The 17,380-nt window shown below is 53.0% G+C and overlaps 7 protein-coding genes across 7 annotated transcripts; 3 read left to right on the forward strand and 4 right to left on the reverse strand.

The window, feature by feature from the left end:
• Positions 1-238: 238 nt before the first annotated feature.
• On the forward strand, positions 239-2,616 carry N7482_006917 (uncharacterized protein; the record flags this gene model as incomplete). Its single annotated transcript, XM_056689042.1, has 3 exons — positions 239-775; positions 864-1,049; positions 1,111-2,616. 3 exons carry the CDS (start codon positions 239-241, stop codon positions 2,614-2,616), a joined length of 2,229 nt encoding a protein of 742 aa, XP_056541471.1.
• A 526-nt stretch (positions 2,617-3,142) lies between these two features.
• On the reverse strand, positions 3,143-3,862 carry N7482_006918 (OPI10 family protein; the record flags this gene model as incomplete). Its single annotated transcript, XM_056689043.1, has 1 exon — positions 3,143-3,862. The coding sequence occupies one exon, from the start codon at positions 3,860-3,862 to the stop codon at positions 3,143-3,145; it is 720 nt and encodes a 239-aa protein (XP_056541472.1).
• A 273-nt stretch (positions 3,863-4,135) lies between these two features.
• On the forward strand, positions 4,136-5,163 carry N7482_006919 (thiamine pyrophosphokinase-related protein; the record flags this gene model as incomplete). Its single annotated transcript, XM_056689044.1, has 2 exons — positions 4,136-4,176; positions 4,236-5,163. The coding sequence occupies 2 exons, from the start codon at positions 4,136-4,138 to the stop codon at positions 5,161-5,163; spliced, it is 969 nt and encodes a 322-aa protein (XP_056541473.1).
• Positions 5,164-6,122: 959 nt separating this feature from the next.
• N7482_006920 (uncharacterized protein) lies at positions 6,123-6,863 on the reverse strand (the record flags this gene model as incomplete). The annotated part of the gene is made up of 1 exon (XM_056689045.1): positions 6,123-6,863. One exon carries the CDS (start codon positions 6,861-6,863, stop codon positions 6,123-6,125), a length of 741 nt encoding a protein of 246 aa, XP_056541474.1.
• A 963-nt stretch (positions 6,864-7,826) lies between these two features.
• N7482_006921 (uncharacterized protein) lies at positions 7,827-9,224 on the reverse strand (the record flags this gene model as incomplete). The annotated part of the gene is made up of 1 exon (XM_056689046.1): positions 7,827-9,224. One exon carries the CDS (start codon positions 9,222-9,224, stop codon positions 7,827-7,829), a length of 1,398 nt encoding a protein of 465 aa, XP_056541475.1.
• A 1,920-nt stretch (positions 9,225-11,144) lies between these two features.
• Positions 11,145-12,770, forward strand: N7482_006922 (uncharacterized protein; the record flags this gene model as incomplete). Its single annotated transcript, XM_056689047.1, has 2 exons — positions 11,145-11,413; positions 11,477-12,770. 2 exons carry the CDS (start codon positions 11,145-11,147, stop codon positions 12,768-12,770), a joined length of 1,563 nt encoding a protein of 520 aa, XP_056541476.1.
• A 1,264-nt stretch (positions 12,771-14,034) lies between these two features.
• N7482_006923 (uncharacterized protein) lies at positions 14,035-16,323 on the reverse strand (the record flags this gene model as incomplete). The annotated part of the gene is made up of 1 exon (XM_056689048.1): positions 14,035-16,323. The coding sequence occupies one exon, from the start codon at positions 16,321-16,323 to the stop codon at positions 14,035-14,037; it is 2,289 nt and encodes a 762-aa protein (XP_056541477.1).
• Between the last annotated feature and the right edge of the window lie 1,057 nt (positions 16,324-17,380).

A 17,380-nucleotide genomic window follows, 5' to 3' on the forward strand; every position in this document is an offset into this window, starting at 1 on the left:
GCAGGCGCTCACAATGGCGCCCCGATGCACACCTCCTACCTGGGGGGCTACATCTTCCTCTCTTATGTGATTAGTTCGATGGGATGCGCGACGACCCTGGAACTACTTCATCGGAGGACGTCAAGGTCGGGATTCTATAACTGGTATGATATGACGGCCCGTCCCGTGTCTTCCATACATAGAAGCTGCCATGACTAAATGCAACCAAAGGTACCTGCTCCTCACCTCATCTGTAACAATGGGCGGTATTGGAATCTGGTGCATGCACTTTATTGGCAACCGGGCAATCGTTCTCGGTACTGGTGAGCAGGATATCCAGATTCTATATAATGTCGCCTTTACCGGAACATCGTTCGTGCTACCCGTGATCGTGCTACTTGCTGCGTTCTACTCCGTGGGCGTTGAAGAGAAAGCGGGCTATCTGCGAATTCTTACCGGAGGCCTGTTGACTGGAAGCTCGGTGTGTGGCATGCACTACGTGGGACAACTCGGGATTTCGAACTATAAGTGCTCGTACCAGGTCGCCAACCTGGTCGGGTCTGCTATCATCGCTATCTCCTCCAGCACTGTTGCCCTGGGGATCTTCTTTCGGTGGAGGGCGACTTGGACAGATAGCTGGTGGCGGCGCTGCCTTTGCGCCTGTTTCCTTTCATCTGCTGTGTCGGGCATGCATTGGACTGCGGCAATCGGCACCTCCTATCGAGAGCGTGATGAGTCGATTCAACATGGGACTCAATTGTCCCGAAGCCAGGTCGTTATCATCTGCGCTGTATTGGTGAGTTCTGACGGATCGATCTCTTGATATGATGGGCCTCTATATGGATAAAGGATAAACGGATGAGTGGGAACTGACGTAGCTTTAGGCCTGTGTCTCGTGCGTGATTTTGTCTGCCTGCGCGATCATCGCTGGTGGCAATCGCCGACGATCGACTACTCGCGCCCACCAGCTCGTCCTCGCCTGCGCATACTTCGATCCGGCTGGACGAGTTATGGTTACACCGCATGCCCTTCTCCCGACACGAAAGATTGTGGATCATTACATTGGCCGAGTACGCTTCAAGTTTCCCTTACCAAACGCAAGTCAGACGGAGCTAACGTCTGCTTTGATAGACCTTCAAAGATGACGACCTCACCCGAACTCACCCTACCTTCCTTTGGGCCTTTAGGGCTAGCCGCAACTGGCCCGTCGTGAAAGACCTCATTCCCTTCATGCGTAACCGCCTGGAGTCCGAAGGGCGAGCCATCCAACAACACGTGCTATCCCGTGGAGTGGTTATGGACAAGGAGACCGAGTTGCACACAGACTTTGACACGCTTTTCAAGCAGCTCTTCTGCGTGACCGCTCAAGAACTTTCGAACGAACTCCGTCAGCCCCTATCCGATTTGGGAACATTATACGATGATGTTCTCTCCACTGCCATTCCAGTTTCCCGCCTTTCGCGCGCAATAGGTCGTTCGTCGCTGAGGACGGGTAAGGGTCAATTGATATTCAGTGTACGGCAATTGCAGAAGCACGAGGCCGTGCGTTTCGCCTCGCTGGGATTCCGGTTTGCAACTATTGAGCATGTTACATCGACATTATCTCGCCGTATTCACGTCCCTGAAGCGGCTCTAGGGGAGCACCTTCGCGAAATGCGTGATTATGCAAGCTCGAGCCGGGGCTTTGGAGAAGGCGTGCACCTGATCTCCTATGTGATGCGGCCCACACTTCACGACCACTTCGAGATTCTCACCACCAAGGGAACTGGAAATCCACTGCCCTCCTCCACACTACCTATCAAGTGCCTGTCTGTTCACCATTTGGATTTGATCTCCCATATGGACGGCTGGTCCATGAACGCATGTTTGAAATACCTCCAGTCGAAAGCTGCCCAACAGACCGATAAGAACCTGGAGGAATTCCGCGAGCAACTCGTGTACGGCATCCTGTCACTTGCGCGATCATTGCCAGAGGAGATGCGCTCAACAGCGACATTTGCTTCCAGACCTCTCCTCGCACCATGTCGCGCTGCCATGCGCCAGTCGGAAGAGAGCCAACATCCCCAACAATGCACCCTCCTCACATTTTGCGTCGCCGGTACGCTCGACACGCAAGTCCCCAACCCTGACCTCACCTTCACTCCGTTCCGCCTCTTCCGCGTCCAGCAGCAGGTAAACGACATCGTCGCTGATCGTGACGGTTTCTCTCGCGAGCTGAACCAGGAACTCTTCTGCACCGACGTCCGTTCGGGATCTTCTGTCACAGAGTCAGATGTGATTTCCCTTCCTCGCTCCGCCATTATGAAGCTCTGGCCATCGCGGAGACACTCCGTACGCCGGACAGTTGGACAGTCTCAGGAATCACTCGTCGAGGCTCCCGCAAAGATGCTCGGCGACATCACAGTGCAGAAGGAGGTTCGCGTCGACGTAACTCGGATCAATGAGAATGCTGCGCAGAACCCGACCCGCACGCACGATGCGATCATTGCTGCCGGTGACGCTGTTGCCACACCTACGACCTATGTCGATGAACTGTATAGTCTTTGCTATGCGCCGGGGATTCGTGCGCCGGGGATCCGCCTGCCGCCGTCGTCACTACACGCAGCGGCGGCAGCGCGCAGATCCGAAATTTCATGACCTCTTCCTTCATTTTTCGATACTTTTGCGGGCGCTGGGTGGAAGAAAAGTTTCCCTGGTTGACCACAGTCCGCAAATTGTGTTTTTTATGTCGTTACAGTCCGCTCTCTGCTCGCGGAATTGGCCTGCGTGTTTTGAAGGCCGTGTATATAGTAATACCCCCTGCTGTGTATATAATGAACAAGACAATTCGAGCGCGATAAAGTTACTGATACACGTAATGTGATGTGATTTTCATCATCTCCAGAGTCATACACGACAGATCTATCGTGAGTAGCTGCTCACAGCAGCATTTATTATCGTGCCACGCCCCAAGGGAAACAAATCAAAAGAATGAAATGAAAGGTAACTAGAAGACATGCCCGTCGCTCAATGCAAATACCAGATACTCCTAAAATACAGCCACATGCAGGAACACTCCATAAGCAGGGGTGTCGATCCCAGAACGACATCACGAGCGGGTCTCTAACGCTCAGTCCGCTTATCGTACTTGATATACCCAGCTCAACCCAGTCTCTGGGGACCTTTATACCGCATTCGGGTCCTCGCGCTCCAGGAACGTGGGATCCATGTCGATGCGTCGCTCGAACTTGGTCCACCAATCGCGGAAGCTCTTCAATGGCACCACCTCATGGCCCTTGTTGGTTGGGTCGCTCTCGGCAAAGCTGGCGAGGAAATTGAACGCACTGCCTATAATCCGCTGCGCTAGCACCTTGGTCGAAATCTGCTTCTGTTGTCGGCGCTCAGGGTTCTGGAGCACCAGCGCGGTGGATGTGGAAGGCTCGGTACGCTCCAACGCTGACAGCTGCGGTGCGATGTTGTGCGCCGGCTCGATTGAAATGCCTAGCGTGGCGACGCCGCTGAGTGGGCCTGCGGCGCTGGTGGAGTTGTTGGGGCCTTCGTCGAGCATCTCATCTTCTTCTTCAGCTTCGCTGCGGTGCTGGCCGTTGTTCAATTGCGATGGGGACTGGATCTTGAAGATTCCGGAGGGCTTCTCGTTGGCTAACGCGCCGATGAACCGGAAGTCGGTTGGGTTCCCGGTGTTCGGGTCCGGGAGTTGCACGTAGATCGCGGCGCCGGTGTTTGGTGGGAGGATTGTACCCGGCAGGAAGAAGACGACGATGTCGGTGAAGGCCGGGCTGAGCGGGATTGTGAAGGCAAACTTGGTTGGTTGGCCGTTTGGTTGGCCGTCGACGGCGACGACGTCCGTCAGGCACGGCCGACCGGGGATGACGACGGAGAACATGTGCGGCAGGTGGGTCAGGAGAATAGCTTGTGTAGCTGTAGAGCAGGTCTGGAGGGAGATTGGATCGACTCTTGGGGCAAAATGGAAGCTTCTTTCTAGATGGTTCGAACAAAGACTGCCGCGGAATTCAGATTCGATGATGCTGGTGACATAAGAGGGGAAGCTGCCCTTATCGCAGGCCGATAAGGGCTTGGCATGCGGCGCGGAGTCCAGCGCCCGCGGGCAATGACTCCCCTCCGCTGCTGACACATTGGCTTGTGGTAGATTGACAAGATGAGCAAGTCCAATTTGGATCTGATCCGCGAATGCGATAAGTACTAAATCCGTTTATATGCATGTCCTGTTGCCGCCCCTTGTCTCATACCCCGCCCAGCTTCCCCTACTATGAGGACGATCGCGCTGCGTACACGGAAAACCTCAGCAACTACCATGCCTTCCACGTGTCCGGATACGATGTGACGCTGGGCTACATCCTGAATGACGTTGTCGAGAAGTTTCCCTGGTCACAGGCATGCTGGAAGGTTGACTCTGCAGCCCAGACCGTTACCTTGGTCACGTCTGCGGACGCCAACCCCGCACAACGCAGCAAGCTGGTTGCGCAGAGCATCACCGAGGCCGTCAAGCTCGGATGTTTCGAGGTGTTGAAAGGATGGCGCAATGAGAAGTACCCGGTCTATGGACCTGGGGGGGAATACCTGCTCGAAATGGAGCGCAGCGCGTCGTGCTTGTTCGGCATTGTCAGCTACGGCGCTCATATGACCGGGTATGTGGAGGATGCAACAGGCCTGAAGTTGTGGATTCCTCGACGCGCGAAGAATAAGCAAACATACCCCGGCATGCTGGATAACACCGTTGCCGGAGGTATGTGTACCGGCGAGAAGCCATTCGAGTGCATCGTGCGCGAGGCCATGGAGGAAGCCTCCCTGCCCGAGTCGGTGGTGCGCGCTTCTATCACTCCGGTGGGATGTGTTACATACACGCATGTACGGGATCTCCGCGCCGGTGGCGAGACTGGCCTTTTACAGCCAGAGGTGGAGTACGTTTACGATCTGAAGCTCGATCCCTCGGTTATTCCTAAGCCCTGCGATGATGAGGTCGAGGAGTTTAACCTGCTGTCTGTATCCGAGGTAAAGGAGGCGCTGGCCCGCGGCGAGTTCAAGCCGAACTGCTCGGTTATCATGATTGACTTCTTCATTCGCCATGGTATTTTGACGGCGGAGAACGAGCCGGACTACCTGGATATCGTGGCGCGCCTGCATCGCCGTATGGACCATCCGACAGCCTCGCATTGCCTAAAATAGGATGTGTTCATGTGTTTATAGGGAGGAAGATTATATCTCTGTGTGGATAGTTAGCCCTCCCGGGAGGGTACATATATCTCCTGCATTAGAGCGACAGACCTCGAACATAAGGAAGACCATTGGGAGAATGAAAGTACATAAAATGATCAAATTGATCTGTGAGGGCTCCAATATAGGTCTAGCACAATCTCCTGATTTCAAGCCAATTTGGTTTTAGCCTTTCCTAGGTCCCTAGCTGCTGTTCGGTATTCTGGTGACCATCTCGACTACTCCTTCCTGCCCATCTTCTTCTCGCTAATTTACGCGACTATTTTCATGATACTCATGGGGAGGTGTTCATATTGAGTTTGTAATCACCTTCTGACAGCTACACTATATTTGAGAATGATGGCAGGGAGATGAGCATCCTGGTCGAGTTGTAGTTTACACGGCCCCAAGCTTAAATTCTCAGTCTTCATGGTTGGCGAGCGTCATTATTGACGACCTCAGGATGCAAGCCCATCGACATGCCCAAGGCTTGGCACGAATGGCCTTGAATACTTATTTAGATATTCTCTACAAATGGCTTCATGAATTGTATTGAGTTTCTCTCGTCTTCTACCTAGTCCGCAAAGGCTCAATGAGAGCGGATCTATGAATCCCTCCCCGAATTACTTTTCTATTCTTTTGTGTCACTATCTATACTGAAAGTCTAGCCGGGGATACAATCGGTGAAAAGAGAGGCATAGCAGTATCGGCAAGCATTCAATGGTGTATCGATCTCCTGGATGTTTAGGAATGACTCCTGCTGGCCAGCAAAACTCACGTCAGGCAAGTCTTCCACTGTCACACTTGAACGCACGGCAACGTTAAGATCCTCAATTCCTACTTTATTCAACCTCTCACGGAAAGCTCTTCTGATGGCAGTGGCGACAGCGGCGGGCCAAGTGCGATGAAACTTTTAGCTGCACGCCCCTCTGCTACTTATCATCACCATCTTCACCATCTGCGCTATCTTCGCTCTCTTCGTCCTCAATCTCGAGCCGCTCACCCAACATATTACCATAGACCATCACTGCAGCAAGTCTATCCGCGCTCCGGTCCCAGTCTCCTTCCACATAAAATCGCAGTTGCACCCCCTCCTTCACATACCAAACATCGTAACGGTCCCTTTGCCCAAAATCCCCAGGATGAAAAGGTTCATCGTCCTCTTTGCCAGGATTAAGTGTTTCAACACGCAACGAAACCCCCGGGGCCAGCCAAGCCGGAACAATCAGAGTATCTGCGTCCCAGACTTTCGTCGCTGCGAGAACATTCCCGCCATCGTCATTCTCATGAGATGTTGGGAATTCAATTGCGAAGACCTCTGTGTTGGGTGGCTTAAATGTTCCAGTGCCGTAGGCCCTAGACATCCAGCTGCCAACATCATAAAAGACATGGTTCCACATATAGTAAATTTGGTCACGCCATGGTGTATGGCAAGACTTTGTGTCGGAGTCCTGTGGAAGTTGTTCTCGCTCCTTACGGGTGAGTAAGTTGACTTCTTTGGTCCAAGTATTGAAGTCGCCGTTGGGTGGGTCGTTGCATTCTGAGGTTGATCGCTGGACAGGCCAGCCGTGGACAAGAAGATGTGCGACGGTAAATTGGGGCGGATCTTCCTCAAATCCGATTTTGCGAACTCCTGGGCTATGAGTGAGGTCTCCGGGTCCGAGGCGGGTCATTGAATGCATGTTTGGAGGGAGGCTGCGGTCGCTTGAGACCGGGGAGACAAGCAGAGGTTTGCCAGGACTGACAACGCCTGGGTGCTTAATTATTAAATATTTTTTGACCTGAGGTTAGTGCATTGAGAGAATCCTATGGAAGTTGACAGACTGCTGATCTCTGGCCTCAGAGGGATGCAAGTTGACTCACATTGTGATGAATAATCTGCAGCGCTTGGCACGCGCGAGCCTTGCGACTCACAGAAGCTGTGCAGAAAGAGAGGGCCATCTCATCTTCTATACCCGCCTATAAAATACTCCTTCTAACTGTTGTATTGGGAGTTAAGAGAATCCAGTACACATTTCTAGCCAATGACCCCATTTTTGTTGAATTGAATGCAACCAGATTATGCGTAGTATCAGGGAATATATACCTATATGCAAGATAAATGAGTTTGAAGTGAACCCTTTCAATACAAAATCTTTACAATAGCCCACCAGGTATTACATACATCCCACAACCTCTGCCCCGTGTCTGTTGTCTATCAATCTACTTAACCACCCAAAAGTATTGTCGCCACACCCTCCATCCACCGATTGTACCACAAAAGAAAATACCTACCCAGCCATCTTGGCCAGCAACCATTCAGGCCAGCGACGGACTACTGCTTTCCTGCAGTAGATAGAGCTCGCCTCATTCACTTTGGCGTTGTAATAGTCAGAATCCATGCCCGCTGGAATCTCGCCAAATTTGAACCAAAGATCCGAGCATACTTGCTCTATATGAAGCTATTTCCCCAACTAATCTTTTTCGTGCCAGCAAAGCCTTTGTAGACAAAAGAACCTGTTGAAGCTGATCCACGCCCTAGTCCTTGACTGTGGCTGTTTTCACATTTTGTCTGCCACAGCCTGCTCTCGCACCTGTATGATAGCTGATCATCAATAACAGTATTCCATTACGTTTGCAGACAAATTTAGTTCTGGCTATAGTAAGGGTTGAACCCTGCGATGACATGCTGGAACTTTATAATCAAGTGTCTTCTTCCACATGAGCACCTTCGCTTCAGCTACTGTCCAGGGAACGAGGTTTTCAATATCCATTGACTCGACCCCGAGTCCCTTCGCACGGAAGAAACAGGCAGTGGAAGGTGGCTTTCCTCCTTTGGCAAATGAGACAATTGCTTCAGCGTGGTCCTTTATCAGCTTTCGAGCTTGTGGTGACTGGTGAAGATACCAGAAGAAATTATGCGGCATACTCTCGTATTCATGAAGTGTGACGGAGACCCCTTGCTTGTGAGCAGTCTGCGCAACAAACCTTGCTGGATCAGCAATCTGCTCCTGGCCCAATCCAAACCATAGTGGACAGGATCCAGCCCAGCTGTCTGATGCCGTAGGGCTTGCCAATGAGTGCGCAAGCATCCCGGCGTCGCAGTACAGATTGGCACGAGGTTGACGGGCAGGCCATATGGAACAAGTGGGAAAGTCCTCCTCGAGATAAGGTAAATCATGTGCAGTTGTTGGAAAGATGTCACAATGCTTATTGCGCTCCCAGGAGGGAAATCCGTTTGTAAGTTCCATCGCAGGGCTCAACAGAGCCATGCCTGCTGGCACGACAGGCTCAACTCTTTGTCCGTGAAATACGATTGACATATTCCTCCTTTTTAGCCGGAGGAGAACCTGTAATAGGCCCAGAGCAAGACAAGCACCAGAGCTATCGCCTACCACGACGATATTCGTGGGCGAGACAGCTCGGTGAGGAGATGCTGGAGGTGGGGCAAGTAGAGCTAAGTACGCCTGGAACACGTCGAGCAAGGCAGCAGGAAACGGATTTTGCGGAGCTAGTCGTTGTCGAACCATTAAGACCTTGGATCCGGTTGCTTGTGCCAAAGATCCCGCTACTCTTCGGTAGCTGGATGGGGTGTTTAACCTAGATTGGATTAGTTGAGGTTTCGACCTGACAAGAACGGGGGCCACAAACGTGAAACTTCCACCGTAGATGTAGAGCAGTGTCAATGGGCCCTTCGTCTCTGCCTCAAGTCTTGCGAACTTTTGCTCTTCCAAAAACAATGGCTCCGCAGCGTCACGGCTAACGTTAGCACGGAACCCGGTCCACTCGAGATGCAGCGGTTCAGAGCCAGGGCGATCATATTGAATTCCTTTCTCATTTGCTTCATCCACTAGACTTAGAAGCAATGCTCGAGACGTATCATCGGTCGGTTTGGGCGCAGTGAATTTGCTAACCCACACGGGCCCCGTCGCGGGGTCATCTCTGTTTGCCGCGGCTTGCTGGACAGAGATCGAGGCTGCTCTCGCTCTGCGGAGGTACTCAATCTTTATTTTCTGCGCTGCTGCAGCAAGGTGGCGAGAATTCTCGAAATCCATGGATGGGGAGATGGGGTTGTTTTCCGAATTTTGCTGGCCGGCTCGAAGCTTCAGATCGCAGTCCGGAGAAGTTGGAAAATTAAACTCGGCTTCTGCCACTCCATTCGGTATTGGCGATAATTGAGAGGTTGAAGTGACTTGTCGAGACAAGGTGTGATTGGAGCAGCAAAGCAGCAAGAAAAGATGCAGGGGACGGGCGGGGTAGAGAAGTATAACTCATTTTGGGCTAGCCCCCAAGGGTACACCTCAAGGAGAACTCTACTATGCCTTCCCGCAGATCAAGCTTATTAGAGTCTAGCTAATCGGGGGGATATTTTACACATTCTTCGTGAGAGATAACGCTACATACTCGCATCCCAGAGCCTATACATGCTGGGTGGAGGCGTCTGTTTACCCATATCGGATTCGAGGCTCGGAAGTATGCCGAGGGTATTGTGGTCCATTACCCCTGCGCTGGAAGACGAGCGATGAGAAAACAGCCGGTTGTGTGATCCAACACGGGGCAGTTCTGCGCCGAGGGACAGTGGCCAAGACGATGTGAGACCGCAGCGATGCGGAAGTCGGGTTGCAACGTGAGTAATAGGTCATTTTATATTGAGGACGGGGAGAGACAACAGCGGTCCAAACATGAAGGGGAGAGGGACAAGTTGGCCAAAAGCAAGGGATCCATATCACTATTGAGGCTCGGACACTGACATTCCCGGACAGAATGGCAAAGCACGGATTGGCACCTCATTTCTGTTGAAGTGCAGAAGCGCCTCGGTGTGGACATGTCCCAGGGAATGCACGGTGATCAAGATCGCCCATCAGCTGGATTCCATCTTGGACTGTGGTCCGCCCTTCTGGGGAGGGGATCACGGTTCCGGGCGTTCTACGAGGCGGTGGGTAGTCAGTAATAGGCCTCGGGATAGCCCTGACTGCCCCATACTCATTTAGCCTCAGTCTCTCTCAATACTATCAACTTTACCGACCCCCGGTTATACTTCAGACACATCTACATATTAGAAATCTTGGATTCGGAAACACTAATACGCATACTGTGTTTTGCGACATCATGTTGAGCTTGCTGGGGAGTAGAATAAATTTGTTTATCACACGGCACGCGCATATTGCGCTTCATTTTGCAGATGCTCATCTATTTCTCGTCCAGTTCATCCTCTGTCGCGGAATCAGAATCAGAAGAAGATGGGGAAATATGGCAAAATTTGTATTTAAGTGAGTCTCTGAGATGCTGTTACTTGGCTGAAGCAAGGAAGAAACAAACTTTTTGGCATCGGGGACAATAAGGTGACATGTCGTTTGTGTGGTTTAAGCGAGTTTGTAGGATTCTTAAATTCAAGGTCGGAGTTTTTACTATCTTTTGCGGGGTGTGGATCGATCACGGGCAGGCGGGGCATAGCTGGACCGGCCCGCGACCCGAGCTGAAGGTCAAATTGGAAACTACAACTATGTAGCCAAGCCTTGGCCCTGACGGGTGAACTATAATCTAAAATGGTTCTGCTGACCGTTTCCATTGCCGGGGATGTACCCCCTCTCTCCTAGTCCGACGTGGCCACACTACCTATAGTCGGTGCCGTAGGTACTCGAGTATGAAATCCTGTACGGTCTTATCGGCTTGCTAACCAGTCCTACTTAATTTTTCGAAACATTTACGGGACCTTCTACCGTATTCACGTGATGGACCATGTCGGCTATTGCTATTTGTCAGAACAAGAGATAACTAACTAACTAGTTAACTAACCGTATAGACTAAGAATATCGCCCATGGAACATTTTGGTCTAGCGGTATTACGCCCCATATTTTGTGCAACACTACTTAAAAGCTTTAAACTCTCGCTTTGTTTCGCAATGTGCCCCTTCCTGCCTGCTCTCCTAGCAGTTGAATAGACACTGTTTGCGTATGCCACTCACTTGACACTGATGTTTTCCATCGACGGGGGTCTCGCCCACCCAGTCCCCATTTTATCGTCAGTCGACCCGCAGAATTTGCCAGGCAAAGAGCCCATAGCTGCAGCGGGAAGGGAGAATGAAAAGTTCGCCGGACAGCTATTGATAAATGCCATCGGAGACAACGATCCAGATATCGTCCTCGTGGACTTTGAGGAGAACGACCCAAAAAACCCATTGAATTGGTCGCCAATGCAAAAATGGCTGATTGTTTTCACTGTTTCGTGGATGGGTTTCGTCAGGTGAGCGTCTTTTTTTTTCTCCCCAGTCTTTGTATATCTGCCGTCGTCGATTGACCGAATCAGTGTCTTTTCGACAATGACGATTGTACCCACGGCGCCGCAGATCTTGGAAGAGTTCCATTCGCACAATAAGCTCGACCAGACCTTGCTCGTCACGATTTGGGAGCTCGGGGAAGGCATTGGCCCGTTTTTCATTGCGCCGCTCTCCGAAAGATTTGGCCGGCTTCCCGTCTTCCACATTGGAAATCTCCTCGCGCTCTCTTGCTTGATCGTCAGCGCGCTGAGCGTGAACATCTCCATGCTGATTGCGTTCCGATTCTTAACGGGCTGCTTCCTGTCGGTTCTCACCCTCGGGCCCGCGATCGTCGGGGATTTGTTCCAAATGGAACAAACTGGCCGGTCCATGGCATTAGTCATGGGGACTCAGATGATAGCAGAGTTCATCTCACCTATCGCAGGAGCATATATCGCACAGCGTCTGGGTTGGCGATGGTCGATCTGGCTGGCGGCCATCGTGCTCGGATTCTTCAGCTTGCTCTTACTGGCTGTGTTCCGGGAGACATACGCAGTCGTCATCCTGAGGCGGAAGGCGGAGCGGTTACAGGAGGAGAGCGCGGACGACAAGAAGTATCGTTCCAAACATCAGGCCCGTGTCGATGCATCCACCGTGCTCGAAAGCGTTACGAAGCCAATGCAGATCCTGGCTCAGTCTCCCATCCTCATGCTGACGACGAGCTACATGGCCATAACATACGCCTTAGTCTCGTTGATCCTTGCCACACTCACAGAAACCATGGAGTCGACGTACCCTGCTGTCTTTTCTCAGGGCTCCATTGGCTTGACGTTTTTAAGTCTCGCCATCGGCAACACCATTGCTTTGATCTTCTACAGTCTCACTTCCGACCGCTACGTGATCCATCAGCGGGAAACGAAGGGCGACGCATTCAAGGCGGAGTCTCGGCTGGTGCATCTGCTTCTTGCCGCAATCGTTCTTCCTCTGGCCTTCCTCATCTACGGATGGACCTTGGCGTTTCATGTGCAATACATCGTGCCCCTCATCGGAGCGTGTGCGGCGGGGTTCAGCCTCACGCTTTCCGCCCTACCGGCCGAAACATACGTGGTGGATGTTTACGAGATCCATGGGGCATCTGCTATAGCTGCTGGTGTAATCTTGCGAGCGATTTCTGGGGCATTTCTGCCATTAATCGGCCCTCCATTATATCAAAGCATTGGGTTGGGCTGGGGTAACACTGTTCTAGCCTTGATCGCAGCCGCTTTCATTCCCCTGTTGGGCTTGCTGATGAAATACGGAGACTGGTTTCGCAGTAAAGAACGATTTGGGAAGTCTGGACGATAGATTGAGTGTCATCCACAGCGAACGTTACTCATGCTATATCGCTAGTGTGTGATCAGGATGCTTGAGAGTCGGGACATTCAGTCAAAAATAAACAAATACTCTAGCTTCAATACTCTCCCGCAACTGCTTGTTGTCACTATTCCGAGTATCTCAAAAAGCCGTATGGGGAACTCCTGCATTCCAGTGTCAAGAGACAAATCTTCTAGAATATAGGGGTAAAGTCCATCATACCTGCTCGGTTCTCTGCTTCGGAATCTGCCTGTATGGTCGCCCCGAGGGTTATCCTTGGCCCGGTAGCGGTCACGGTTCTCGGCGCGATTCGACCGCGTGCCACGAGAGGAGGTGGTAGAGGTAGTACTCACGTTCCGTCGCTTACAGGATTCATACCCCTTACCACGACAAGATTTGTTGCATGTTGGCGAGAAATCGTCCAACAAGCCACTATCAAATTCCACTAGGGGCGGATACACGCCCGATTGACCGGATTATGGTGATCTGAATTACAGGGTCTCTCCAGGATGGCAAAAAGCCTTGAACTAGACGAACAGTCTTACCTATCAGGCTCTGCCTAGGTACAAAACTATCGACCAGTGCACCTCCAATCAAAAAAAAAAAAGTGTATTAAGAACATCACCCATCAGGGCCAGTGGTATAGAAACGAAGAAGCCAAACGGCCTGCAAATCGAACACGGAAGCTATGCTGTGCCATACTATGTGCATCAACAGACAGGGCCGCCAGGAAGAAAGATCAAGGGGGCGCGGCTGTCAAACAAGACCGACGCCCCCAGGGCTATGGAAACATGGAAGATTGAATTTATGCATCTGGCAAAGACTCGAATCAAAAACTGGGGCGAGGTGGGGGTATCAGCAAATCGAATGATAATGGTAACAACCGGGCAAAATTGACAGGCTCGGGGGGTTGATTGAACAGGAAAGCAAAGGGGAGGGGGAGGGGGAGGGGGAGGGGGAGGGGGAGGGGGAGTATCTAGTGTAAAGGGGGGGGGAGGGGTTTCGTTATTGATGGATTCAGCGTCACGTCGTGGTTGATGGCGATGGCTGGCCCAAAGATCATATAACAGGGGGGTAGTAGTTCTTGACAGAGGAAAGCAACAAAGGAAATTTCTAAAAGGAGTGCGGGCTATGTACGAGGCATGGCCGGGTGGGGTGGGCGTAAATGGCCCAGAGAGCTTAAGCTTGGAGAGTTGAGATGTATGAGCAAATAAGAGTGGAGATCTGATAGGTTGGGGAGGGGGCGGATCGAAAATCAAAGAGGTTGATCTTCCTCGGCATTGCCGATCACTCCGTGGACGCTAGCCACACGCCCGAGTTCAGAAGGATGGGACACGTCCTCATCCATGTAGTCTTCCTCTGCAGAGATAGGGGACAGCGAGGGGATGCTCTTGAGCATGCCTTGTGTGGACTTGGGACGAGAAACGGGGTTCACCACAATCGGCCGGCGGCCGACCTCGCAGTGGTGCCAGGTCTCGGCAGCCTTGGTGGCGTCGTCGGCAGAAACGTCGTTCTCCAACTCCGGCTCATCCATAACATTGCTGCTGGCTTCGTGAGAGTCAACCGAATCCCGGGTGTCATCGTGCGTCTCGGACGGACCGTCCAATGTAGCACTAAACGAAGCCATGGTGCGCACAGGACTGCCGGGGGACTTCTGCGACATCCGGCGGAAGATCTGTCCGGACATCCACGATCCTTCGGAATCGATGGAAGCTAGAGACTGGGAGAGTGGAAGATTATCAGATTCAGCGTCGATACTCTCCCCCCAGGACCGGTGACGGCGGCGGTGAAGGTTGACGATCTCCATGCCACCCAACGTAGTGGGACTCGGACCGTGCAAGAAGGTGCTTCCTTCTTCATTCTCGAGCGAGGACTCAGGCACTTGCTCAGGGATATCCGGTGATTGGAAACGCGAGTCTGGGGGAGAAAGAGGTTCGTCGCCGAAGTGCTCTGTAAATTTGGACTGAGAGCGTTTGACAGTCCCGGTGGGAATGAATGCTCTAGGCGGGATAACGGAGGGTGGTGGAGGTGAGGATTGGGTTTGAATCCTGTAGAAAGACTCATGGGAGGCGTTGGAGACATCCGGACTGGAGTCCTGGAAGCGTTCCTTGTATCGTCGCTTAAGGCGGGAGGAACCCCGTCGGAAGAGGGAGGTGATGGTATTTCCTCCTCGGCGACCGCTAGTATCGGACGGCCGGTGCTCAGAGATGTCGGAGGTGGAGCCGACGCCAAAGGTTTGCGAGTGGCTAGGACTGCTGACGCCGTGTCGGAGAGAGGAGTGGGAAGGCGAGAGGGTGGTTCGAGACATGCCCAACTCGTGCGAGGGAGCAAAGCTAGGCCGAGGGGCCAACTTGGGCTCGCGCATGGGGCTATCATCGATATTTCCAATAACATGTGCGCTCTCAAGCGACTCGCGCCCGGCGGCCTCGCTCTCCTTCGACTCATCCTGCAGCCACGTACCAGGCTGCTCTGCAGGTACTACAGGCGCTGACTCTTCAGCGGATATCTCGTCCACAATTTCATTCTTGTGCTTAACTTCGTCAGGAACTTCGGCGGCGGGAATTTCAGGTTGAGTCTCTTGGGGCGCTTCAGTCGTCTGCTGAGTCACTTCCGCTGCTTGCGCATCAGCGCGTTCTTGCAACTTGCGTCGTAGCTTTTCTTGATCGTCGACTCGCTTCTTTTCGCGGCGGCGGCGGTCTCGGTCGAGCAACTCCCGCAGAGTACTGGCATCCAACGAATCCGCCAGCTCGTTTACACGTCGCTTGGAGTAATAGAGATCCTCCTCAGAGATGGTCCAGGCCGGAAGTCTATCCCTGTCAGGTCGGCCAGACCCTGCCAATGCATTGTTGCTTCGTGTGGTAGGCAATCGGGGCGCTTCGACGTAACGAACCACCGGACGGGGAGTCAACGCAGCAAAGGCGTTGACCTTGTAGGTGAAGGGATCGGAGATGTCCGAAATGGAGGAGGCTGCCGAATCCCGGATAGACAGACTGAGATCTGACATGTAGCGATCAGCGCGTCGCCCGTTTGCCTTGCGCCGTCGATGTTCCACCACATAATCGCCGCCCGCGGGTTGAGTGGATCGGCGGGGGATATCGATGGGGGTCGACGACAACATCTTGATTTCGCGCTCGCGCAGGATCTCATAGGTCTGACGCTTGCTTTTGCGGAGCTTGTTCGGGCCACTCAGAGTCTGTTTTGTCAACAGCGACCCTGTCCGCGACAGCGGTCGCAGCGGCGCGCGGTCTGGTCCGGCGCGGTCATGGTCTGCCTCGGATAGCCGGCGGTGATCGATCGACGAGAGCGGGCGGTGGGACGAGGGGGTCTGGCCAGAGCCCTCTTGACTCACGGAACCATCGCCGTGCGACAGGCGTTTGTTATGGCGTTTCGAGGCACGACGGGAAGGTTTGCGGGCCAAGGTGGGTTCAGCGATGGCGGCGGGCGGATCGTGCTGGTCCAAGGCCTGCTGGAGGGTGGTGGCCTCGTCGGCGCTCACCTGGATGGTGTGGCGCTTGTTCTTGCGACCAAACGGCCATATCGCCATGGCGCGGGATGGTGCAGCTCGCGGCCGCAGGCGCACTAATGGTCGCAGTCGCAGAGTCGACGTCGGTGTCGGTCGGAGAGATCGTGCAGGCGGACGACGGGACTCATCGAGGGAGGGCAAGGGAGCGGGTCCCAATCAAGTCGAGTTCGTCGACTGTGAGAGGCGCAGGACGAATGGGGTGGCAGGGCAGCAGGTGCAGGGCCACCGTCGTCATAAGTGGGTTGAAGTTTGGGGGAGAAAAGAGTGAAAAGGGTGAAAAAGGCAGCGATCGTAGACGGTGTGGACTGGGCCAAGGGGCGAAGAAGTACTAGTTGGGAGGTAGGCTGTACCACCTGGGGACTAGCCCGCGTCCGAGATGGGGAAGGTTTGTTGAAGTATGATGATAATAGTCGAGGAATGAGGAATGAGGAATGAAGTATGAAATGTGAGGGAAGTGCGAGGTACGAGTCAACCGTGGAAGAATAACGAGCGGCCGCCAGCCACTACACCAAGTCGGGTCGAAATGGGCAGGCAAAAGAAGGGGAGGGCAGAAAAAGAGAAAGCGAGAGGGTGTTATGATTAATATTATTGGATTGGCGAGAACTGTCCGTAATTAGCGGGCAATCACAAATTCACAGTCCATCGGTGGCCAGACCGACGGCCTCAGTGTTTTGGTTCCCCTAAAAATAAACCCGCTTGGCATTCCATTCCTATCACACCGAACGGTCCAACGCCTACGGCCTGGTTTCTTCAGTTCTGCCCCCGCATAAATATCAACCTCCAAGATGGAGTTCGTCGCACGGTACCTGGTACCTGCCGGCCCTATGTACGATACTTCCGGGCCGTCCATACCATGTTCCATTCCCCCGATTTCCACGAACTATCCTCCTCCGACTCGGGTATGCTGCGCCGTGAACGCGGCTGTGACGGTCACCCGTTGCACGAGAGACAGGGAAACAATAATAATAAATGGAGAGCGGGCCAGGCGATCAACGTCGACATCGTGGGAAATTCTGTGTCTCCAAGACCCATTCCTGGGGGGGATATCCACTCCGTCACACGTCCAACGCCCATTATT

The sequence above is a fragment of the Penicillium canariense genome, assembly GCF_028826845.1.
Source record: "Penicillium canariense strain IBT 26290 chromosome Unknown utg000004l_segment0_segment0, whole genome shotgun sequence".
NCBI classification, from domain to species: domain Eukaryota; kingdom Fungi; phylum Ascomycota; class Eurotiomycetes; order Eurotiales; family Aspergillaceae; genus Penicillium; species Penicillium canariense.